Source organism: Branchiostoma belcheri, unplaced genomic scaffold (assembly GCF_001625305.1).
Source record: "Branchiostoma belcheri isolate BF01 breed outbred unplaced genomic scaffold, Haploidv18h27 scaffold79, whole genome shotgun sequence".
Classification (NCBI taxonomy): domain Eukaryota; kingdom Metazoa; phylum Chordata; class Leptocardii; order Amphioxiformes; family Branchiostomatidae; genus Branchiostoma; species Branchiostoma belcheri.
In genome coordinates, this window is record NW_017804453.1 from 1409068 (window position 1) to 1419224 (window position 10157).

A 10157-nucleotide genomic window follows, 5' to 3' on the forward strand; every position below is an offset into this window, starting at 1 on the left:
TTGGCTGTTTACCTTTAGCTGTGCCGCCCTTGTTTGTGTGTGTGACTTTGGACATCCAGTTTTCCACACAACTGAGAAACCCCGAATCAGCCGATTTCTCCAGTATTACAAGTGTTCTCCAGACAGAGGTATGAAACAAATTTTGCCCATTGAAAAAAAATACTCTAGGGCTAACATGGGTTAAAATGTTTGTAGGTTTAATGCATAAAGCAACATTGATGACATTTTGAATCTTTTTGTGCAGCTTTCCCAAATGTTTGAGTCTATCGCGGGATTCCAAAGTACATCAATTGTCAGTTACCAACCGGCGTGAGTACACTTCTAATAAGTCTAATGATATTTGATGATGTACATTTGTAATCTTAATGGTATTCTTGTTAATTAGCAATTCTCGTAATAGAATTTGAAGAACACATGGAAAAGCAAATCTGCATGTCTTGATACCATTTCAGCCCTGGAAATAAAGTCAAAGCATCGATTGCTGTCTATGTTGCCGTGTTTTCGGCTACCACCATGAAGCAAACCTTTACCACGGTTGTAAGCACTGGCAACCTGGGATCTATATCAGTGAATGCAAGCTCTGCCATCGTCATTGAACAGGGTAAAACGTTTTTTTTCTTAGTACTTTACTTTTTAGGCAGTCTATGTTTTTGATAAATAAGCGAATGTTTGTTGATCTGAAGATAATATACGTCGACCATACAATGTAGCTCTCGGCCAAAAAAAACGAGAACCAAGTTTATTGTTTGGCAAAAGCATAAAATGCTTGATTGTAGTATGACCTTGAAGCTGACCTTGATCGAACTTACCGTTCCTTATGAACAGAATGCACAGCACGCTGAGGACAGAAAGTCTGCCAAGTACGAAGGACTGATTAATGGCATAAACGTACATAGTGGGTACAGAGCTACACTCGTTACAGTTGAAGTTGGAAGTAGAGGATGGATTAACAGTGAGAACACTGCGAAACTGAAGTCACTCTGCCTAGTCAGTCATAAGGACCGTGAAGTCAGACATCTTAAAAGTAGACTGGGGAAGTGCGCACTTTGTGCATCTTATGCCACATACTGCGCTAGAAACACACAGGGTTGGGAAAGTACCTCAGGGCTATTCTCTTGTAAAAGATAAATTTGATGCAACAGGCTTGATTCTTTTCTTTTAACCTTTAAGTTCTAGAAAACATTTTTTGTAAGTATACGTATAAATGAAATGTATGTGTAGAAAACAATTTTAATCGAAAAGTTTAATGTCCGATGCACACTTGTTACATTTTACTTACCCTGCGCCCTCCTTATAATTATAATGAGATAAAGGGCTGGCCTAGGTGTACTTCAACGAGTCATCTTGTATATATTTGTATATTGAAATAAAGATGATTTTAACCCCCTGGCATGCATAGCAAGGACCGTAATCATTACCCAAACCGTACCTCCGGCTGTTGTTAATGTTACTGACGCTTAAGTCAAGCTGTGTTCACCTTTTACCAGAAACCACTTCAACCGTCGTAAGTCTTGTTGTTGAGACCAATTGCAGTGCAGATCTGCTCAATCCTGAGTCAGCAACGTACATCGCCCTGGTCGCTCGACTTGAGTCTGCGGTAAGAGTACACAACTACTTAACTATTTGATAAGATTTATACTAGGCTTAAACATGATAAAACCTGGGTAGATCTCGATGGAGAAGACCCTAAACAAGTTTCTGTAGATATGGACATTAGTATATATTAATGTTTATTACAAGGAAACGGTAGACTAATGCAATTCTTTACTTGATTCTTTCTTTTTATGTAAGGGTGAAGTTGTCACAAGGTTTGCAGTGAGTACCTTGTAAATTTACATCGTTTTCTTTTGTCTTTCTTATTTTAGGTACTGTCGATTCTTGAAAATACCCCAGGCGTTGTTTCCATTGAAGTGACCAGAGTCAGTTGCTCGTAAGTCCGAATTGTAAATGAAGGAACTTCTTAATTTTTGTTAAAAAGTTGTTTTCGATGTCGATCTCGTGTCTGTATCTCTGATATATATACATTATGTCATGATATGACTTACAAACACCTGATATATTTTAGAATAAAAGAGACTAACACCAATATATATCAACTGCCGTCATTGTACATAGGGAAAACTGATTCAAAGCCCGCACAACTACATTTGCACAATACTATTCACCTTTACATCTGATCTGAGATATATATATAAGACTAGCCAATTTGTTGATTTGCCTTTTCAGTGGCCTCAATATCCTGGTCACAATTTTAATGACAGTCACAGAAACGACATCATCTAATGTAGTAACAACCATTTCTACGACTGTGTCGTCTGGTTCTCTTGGCTCCATCTCCGTGGACTCTACATCGTTTAATTCAGGAGAGGCTGGTAAGGTCGTGAATTACAGTAAACATAATGTCTATTTTCTTAAAATGTTGAAACATGGTACGCCATTCCGAGGAAATATTAAAGTCATTATCGTATACAATTGTAAAATATATGATAATATATATTGCCTTGTAGAATTCGTGCACGCCAATAAAACGAGCACACTTGGTTTCAGCCACTCTTTGTCGAAATCCCCTGGACATCATCTTTCTCCTGGACGGATCAGGAAGTGTTGGGGCCTCAAATTTCGAGAAAGTCAAGCAGTTTACCAAGAAAACAATCAGTGGATTTGACATTGGTCCATCGGCAACTCAAGTAGGGGTTATTCAATACAGCACGCGGATCAGACAAGAGTTTTCCATGAACTCTTTCCTCACAAAAGAGACATTATCTGTTGCGATCGATGAAGTACAGTACATGAGAGGAGGGACTCTGACTGGAAAAGCCATTCGCTACGTGACGAAGTATGGATTTGGCAGGTCTGATGGGGCTCGTTTGGGTGTTCCAAAGGTTGTCATCGTCGTAACTGACGGTGTTTCTGGCGACGCAGTTGCTGCACCTGCCTTAGAAGCACAACAGAAGGGAATTACTGTCTATGCCATCGGCGTTTCCGGATATGACGCAGATCAGTTGGAACAAATAGCCAGCAACAACAACACTTTAGCGTTGGTGGACAACTTCAACCTCTTGGATAATCTCCGGAACACGCTGCTGACAGGAGTGTGTTATGGTTAGCTTTTTTTCGTAAACTAGCACATCAATCTATTCCTTTTGATTCCTTATAGACTTGTATCTGATATCAAACCAAAATGATTCCAAGATGGAAAAGTAACTTTTATAATGACGACGTTTTTGAATATCCTTTTCATTAAACAGCACATGTGGAGCATTTTTACATGACTGCCCTCCTTTATTGCAGCTGCTACACCAGTTTTTACATCTGTGACGGTAAACGTGCCGTTCACTGCTGATCTTAGGGATCCGGGATCAGCAGCTTTCACCACCCTGTCTGCCAGTCTTAAAACAGAGGTGCGTTAATAATAGTTATACAGTTATATGTTTAGTTTCATATATGGTTCATTACGGTCCTAACTGTTTGGTTTATATTAATATTCTAAATAATGAAACTACATACTCTTGTTTATAGATCATACGTGTACTTGCAACAGTTGTGGGAGTTCAGAGTGTTTCGATAGTCGGCTTCCAACCAGCGTGAGTATTAACTAAAGTTGTTTTGTGTAAACCACTGCATCCCGAATTGCAAAGCGTTAATGGTTGTAAAACTGTGGATCTCGATGATGTACTTTTGAAGTGGCAATATCTAATATTCAGTTCATACAGTCGCTTATAAAATTCTTTAAAGTCCAACCAATTTGACACTGTGAGATTAATCTATTTTCCTCTATTCCTCTATTCTTCTGAAGGCCTGCCAACCAGCTGAAAGTGGTAATAGCCGTAGCTGTCTCTGAGTACGCTGCAGTCACCATGAAGCAAACATTTGTCACAGCGGTACAAACAGGGAGTTTGGGTTCTATAACTGTAGTCTCAAGTTCAGCTGGTTTTGTAGAAGAATGTAAGTATACTCCTTTACGGCCTACTTGCTTTAATTTGGTCTTTTTTTGTATTCTGACATTCTTCTGAGATTGCCAACAACTCTTTGTGGTTGAGCGGAGAAGTGTAAAAGTATGTTTGACTGTTTTTTAGCAACATCTGAGGTGACCGTGACACTTGTCGTTCAAGAGACATTTACGGCTGATCTTCTCAACGTGGAGAGTCAAGCATTTGCCACGTTAAAGACGCGCATCGAAACTCAGGTAAAGAAAAGGGCGTCTACTGCTATGTTGTTAATCATTATGTATCGAATCGGTCAATAATGCTGTTCAACTAATATATTGACTTTTTTAAAATAAATTTCTTTCAGATGTTTACTGTATTCAATAATGTAAGCGGAGTCTCAGCAGTACAGGTCACTGACTTCAGTTCGTCGTGAGTATTAAATGAGATTTTTGTTGCATCTTTTACCTTCGGATCCGTTTTTTTGCACTGACTGTATGTTTTGAGGAAGAGTACACTAATTGTCACAAGTTGTCCAAACTGCATTGTGCCTAATTATTCATTTTATAACGTATCATTTCAGTGGGCTTAACATTATGGTCTCGATTACTCTGACGGTTACGGTGACGTCCTCAACTACAGTTATAACGACAATTTCCACGGCTGTTTCATCTGGATCTCTTGGCTCCATCACCGTGGACTCAACGTCCTTCGTTTCAGGAGAAGCTGGTAAGAACAGTGTCTTTTTAACTATTAGCATATTTTTTGTTACTGTTTTAAACCTTTTCATCTAAAATATTACACTTGGTATCATTGTATATTTGTATCAATCAGTGTCCTATCGTATTTGTGTAGACGTGTTTTCGCATGTCTAAGAGAACGAGTCCTTTCTTTCAGCCACTCTTTGCCGAAATCCCCTGGACATTATCTTTCTCCTGGACGGATCAGGAAGTGTTGGGGCCTCAAATTTCGAGAAAGTCAAGCAGTTTACCAAGAAAACAATCAGTGGATTTGACATTGGTCCATCGGCAACTCAAGTAGGGGTTATTCAATACAGCACACGGATCAGACAAGAGTTTTCCATGAACTCTTTCCTTACTAAAGAGACATTATCTGCTGCGATCGATGAAGTACAGTACATGAGAGGAGGGACTCTGACTGGAAAAGCCATTCGCTACGTGACGAAGTATGGATTTGGCAGGTCTGATGGGGCTCGTCCGGGTGTTCCAAAGGTTGTCATCGTCGTAACTGACGGTGTTTCTGGCGACGCAGTTGCTGCACCTGCCTTAGAAGCACAACAGAAGGGAATTACTGTCTATGCCATCGGCGTTTCCGGATATGACGCAGATCAGTTGGAACAAATAGCCAGCAACAACAACACTTTGGCATTTGTGGACAGCTTCAACCTCCTTGATAATCTTAGGAACACGCTACTAACAGGAGTGTGTTATGGTAAGCTCGTGTTGTATGCATATACACGTTTACTCCGTCTTTCTTGTCGTTGTGATTCTAAAAAATGTATTCCTTATATCTAAAATTGAAGCAAGATAGATTCTATGTTCCGGCTGGCAATTCCGTATTCTTGATAATGTGATTTATGTGTTTTAAAGTTACATGTCGTATTATAGATTTTCCTTTTTTTAAAATAATTATTTCAGCCGCCACGCCGGTTTTTACATCTGTGACGGTAAACATGGCGTTCACTGCTGATCTGAGGGATCCGGGATCAGCAGCATTCACCACCCTGTCCGCAAGTCTTAAAACAGAGGTGCGTCAATAGTTACACCGGCATGTTTATAGTTTTGATGATGTTTGATGTTTGATGTTTATTAGATATCCATTAGATTAGATAACAAATCTAATCTATTCTTCCTGGATTCATAAAACACAGAGTACACAAATGTAATTACAAATTAAGGCACATAACATAACACTTACATCCATTAGACTGCAACTAGCATAAAACTACAGAGCAAACAATTACAACTACAAAGCAGCACGACATTACCAGATCGCTATTGGGAGGTCAGAGGTCGCATACAATAATAATAATATATTCAGCTTCTTGTTTGTGCCAGTACCTTACCACCAGTGCTTTAAGGGTTTGTATGTATCTATCTTGTGAGTCATCATGTCATTTATGATGTTCCTGAACAGTGTTGGTGTGGTTGACCTGGCGTGTGGTGTAAGGTTGTTGTGAGATTTTATGCATCTATAAACGAATGTTCTTTCCATTGCGGTTATCTTCAGTTTAGGCAGTCTTAAGCCACCTCCTGTCGCAAGTCGGGTGCTGTGGCCATGAGAATTGTCTATTCGTTGGAACTTGTCGTAGCTCACTTCTGTTTTTTCAAAATTTTATTGAATATCAATAGCGCGTTTTTGTATAGTCTTCCTGGTCCAATGGCCACGGAAAATTTAGACTGGGACAACTAAATGGACACTTTGTGACATTTTTGGCACAATAGAAAATAATCAACATCAGAATGCTTATATATATATTTTGTTTATCGCGATACTTGCAAGTTAATGAAATTGCCTGGCAAACTCCATAAAATTGCCAAACTCTCCAATACCCCTATTAATTGGGCTGCCTACCGCAGAGTACGTAATCGACTTTCTAATACTATATCTAATAGTAAATCCTCATGTCATAATCGCCTTGTTAACTCACTTAATGAACCATCAACTCTAGGTAGCATATTGTAAAATATTTTTTCCAAACCAAAAGTTACTTCTACAATTCCTTTTCTTAAGTTTTGAGTGGTAATGACCTACTCTTTGTTTTTTTGTGTTAAGTATCTGACTAATTAAACTACACGCTCTCTCCTTTAGATTACACGAGCACTTGTGTCTGTTGTGGGAGTACAGAGCGTTTCCATTGTCGGCTTCCAACCGGCGTGAGTATTGATAGTTACACCAAAGAAGTTGCAAGAAAAAAGACTGAATTTTTATGTTACCAAGCAGTACTTCTTTAATCGATGTTTTTTATATGTGCTCTGTGAACAAACATTTGGTATGGTGTGCACACTGGGACAACCGAAAGCTGCTTTATTTTTTTCAGACCTGCCAACCAACTGAAAGTGGTTATAGCCGTAGCTGTCTCTGAGTACGCTGCAGTCACCATGAAGCAAACATTTGTCACAGCGGTACAAACAGGGAGTTTGGGTTCTATAACTGTAGTCTCAAGTTCTGCTGGTTTTGTAGAAGAATGTAAGTATACTCCTTTACGGCCTACTTGCTTTAATTTGGTCTTTTTTTTTATTTTGACATTCTTCTGAGATTGCCAACAACACTTTGTGGTTGAGCGAAGAAGTGTACAAGTATGTTTGACTGTTTTTTAGCAACATCTGAGGTGACCGTGACACTTGTCGTTCAAGAGACATTTACGGCTGATCTTCTCAACGTGGAGAGTCAAGCATTTGCCACGTTAAAGACGCGCATCGAAACTCAGGTAAAGAAAAGGGCGTCTACTGCTATGTTGGTAATCATCATGTAACGAATCGGTCAATAATGCTGTTCGACTAATATATTGACTTTTTAAAATAAATTTCTTTCAGATGTTTACCGTATTCAGTAATGTAAGTGGAGTCTCAGCAGTACAGGTCACTGACTTCAGTTCGTCGTGAGTATAAAATGAGATTTTTGTTGTATCTTTTACCTTCGGATCCGTTTGTTTGCACTGACTGTATGTTTTGAGGTAGGGTACACTTATTATCACAAGTTGTCCAAACTGCATTGTGCCTAATTGTCTTCGTCAGAAGGACTATGAAATTGTCTCGCCGGAGTTTGGGGAACTGCGGATTTTGCGATATAACTCTAGAAGGCATAATTCGACGTCCATGATTTTTGGCAGGCATATTACCGCTGTTGAGGCCAAAGTCAAGTACAAGTTTTGGCTTCGTGGGGGGTCCGTGCGTCACGGTAGTGCACCTTTTGTGTTTGTGGCTTGTTAGCAAGATAACTCAAGTATTTGTAAAATGTTGATTATAATTCTTGGTGTGGTGCTTACTATTGTTAGGACCAAGGTTAAGTTCGTTACTGAGCTTCGTGGGGGGTTTCGTTGTGACTACAGGGGGCATTTCGTTAATTTTTCTTGTGAGCAGGATAACTTTTGTATGTGTGGATGGAAGTTAATGAAATTTGATAGGCATATTACTGTCGTGGTCTCCAAGATTGAGTTCAAAGATGAGAGTCGTGGAGGTCGTTATGTCCCCGTAATAGGACCTTTTGTGTTTAGAAATCCTCCACCTACATCTGCTTGGAGACAGCCGACAGCTGGATATAGCCGGGGAACCCCATTATGGGATGGGATCAAATGCCGTTACATTGAGGGATTGTACTATAACTTCAGCAGGGGGAGGATAGGTTGGACATATGTCAGGTTAATTTCTACGGCCACACCAAGTAATTGCTATGGATGACGTCGACTGGAGACCTTAAATCTAATTACCTTAAATTTAAGGCAAGCGCGCAATAAAAACACGAAGGGCCGAAAAACGAGGTGCCTAGATTTGGAATATACTAACTGTAGAAGTACAAATGTTAGGACATAAAGAACACAAGAAACAAGTCTTCTATTTGTCATAAAGACAAATTAACAAAACAGCAGTAGTCACCCTGTTCTGATTCTTTCCTTTATAACATCTTCTCTTATTATATTTTGCGGCGCTGTCGTGACACTTTCAACACAGTAAGAATTTCTTGAACGTTTTTTTTCCGGTAACAGTCCAAACTCAAATAACGTAGGGGGGGGGGGTAACACGGGTGACGACGCATCTGTATAATCTGCGGCAAACCGTTTCAGGGTGTTCTGTACCATAGAAATAGTACAGAGAATCTTTTGGTCTTTAGACCAAATTGATTATTAAAAAGAGTGAAGAATACGCATGTTAATTTCTCTAGAACGATGTACCTCTGACGAAGACATGAGATCTCCGACCTCTAGTTATTCATTTTATAACGTATCATTTCAGTGGGCTTAACATTATGGTCTCGATTACTCTGACGGTTACGGTGACGTCCTCAACTACAGTTATAACGACCATCTCCACGGCTGTTTCATCTGGATCTCTTGGCTCCATCACCGTGGACTCAACGTCCTTCGTTTCGGGAGAAGCTGGTAAGAACAGTGTCTATTAACATATTTTTGTTACTGTTTGAAACCTTTTCACCTAAAATATTATACTCGATGTCATTGTATATTTGTATCAATGAGTGCCCTATCGTATTTGTGTAGACGTGTTTTCGCATGTCTAAGAGAACGAGTCCTTTCTTTCAGCCACTCTTTGCCGAAATCCCCTGGACATTATCTTTCTCCTGGACGGATCAGGAAGTGTTGGGGCATCAAAATTTCGAGAAAGTCAAGCAGTTTATCAAGAAAACAATCAGTGGATTTGACATTGGTCCATCGGCAACTCAAGTAGGGGTTATTCAATACAGCACACTGATCAGACAAGAGTTTTCCATGAACTCTTTCCTTACTAAAAGAGAACATTATCTGCTGCGATCGATGAAGTACAGTACATGAGAGGAGGGACTCTGACTGGAAAAGCCATTCGCTACGTGACGAAGTATGGATTTGGCAGGTCTGATGGGGCTCGTTTGGGTGTTCCAAAGGTTGTCATCGTCGTAACTGACGGTGTTTCTGGCGACGCAGTTGCTGCACCTGCCTTAGAAGCACAACAGAAGGGAATTACTGTCTATGCCATCGGCGTTTCCGGATATGACGCAGATCAGTTGGAACAAATAGCCAGCAACAACAACACTTTGGCATTTGTGGACAACTTCAACCTCCTTGATAATCTTAGGAACACGCTACTAACAGGAGTGTGTTATGGTAAGCTCGTGTTGTATGCATTTACACGTTTACTCCGTCTTTCTTGTCGTTGTGATTCTAAAAAATTATTCCTTATATTTAAAATTGAAGCAAGATAGATTCTATGTTCAGGCTGGCAATTCCGTATTCTTGATAATGTGATTTATGTGTTTTAAAGTTACATGTCGTATTATAGATTTTCCTATTTTTTAAATAACTATTTCAGCCGCCACGCCGGTTTATACATCTGTGACGGTAAACATGCCGTTCACTGCTGATCTGAGGGATCCGGGATCAGCAGCATTCACCACCCTGTCCACAAGTCTTAAAACAGAGGTGCGTCAATAGTTACACCGGCATGTTTATAGTTTTCAGTGGTAATGACCTTCTCTTTGTTTTTTGTGTGTTAGTATCTG

At 39.8% G+C, this 10157-nt stretch overlaps 2 protein-coding genes across 3 annotated transcripts in view; both read left to right on the top strand.

Annotated features, from left to right (window-relative positions):
* The window catches only part of LOC109485863 (collagen alpha-3(VI) chain-like), a 24664-nt gene extending 24456 nt beyond the window's left edge, over positions 1-208 (top strand). Inside the window, 1 exon segment of the mRNA XM_019789534.1 lies at positions 196-208. Within this exon segment, the coding sequence (XP_019645093.1) occupies positions 196-208 (13 nt within the window).
* A 334-nt stretch (positions 209-542) lies between these two features.
* LOC109485908 (uncharacterized threonine-rich GPI-anchored glycoprotein PJ4664.02-like) overlaps positions 543-10157 on the top strand; it is a 38872-nt gene continuing 29257 nt past the window's right edge. For both annotated transcript variants that reach the window (XM_019789593.1, XM_019789594.1), the window contains exons 1-16: positions 543-601; positions 1488-1597; positions 1866-1930; positions 2227-2372; positions 2548-3102; positions 3292-3401; positions 3520-3584; positions 3797-3945; positions 4077-4186; positions 4294-4358; positions 4510-4655; positions 4824-5378; positions 5585-5694; positions 6759-6823; positions 6988-7136; positions 7268-7377. In XM_019789593.1, coding sequence (XP_019645152.1) covers positions 2255-2372; positions 2548-3102; positions 3292-3401; positions 3520-3584; positions 3797-3945; positions 4077-4186; positions 4294-4358; positions 4510-4655; positions 4824-5378; positions 5585-5694; positions 6759-6823; positions 6988-7136; positions 7268-7377 — 2307 coding nt within the window. In that variant the 5' untranslated portion in view covers positions 543-601; positions 1488-1597; positions 1866-1930; positions 2227-2254. The remainder of the gene's footprint in view (positions 602-1487; positions 1598-1865; positions 1931-2226; positions 2373-2547; positions 3103-3291; positions 3402-3519; positions 3585-3796; positions 3946-4076; positions 4187-4293; positions 4359-4509; positions 4656-4823; positions 5379-5584; positions 5695-6758; positions 6824-6987; positions 7137-7267; positions 7378-10157) is intronic.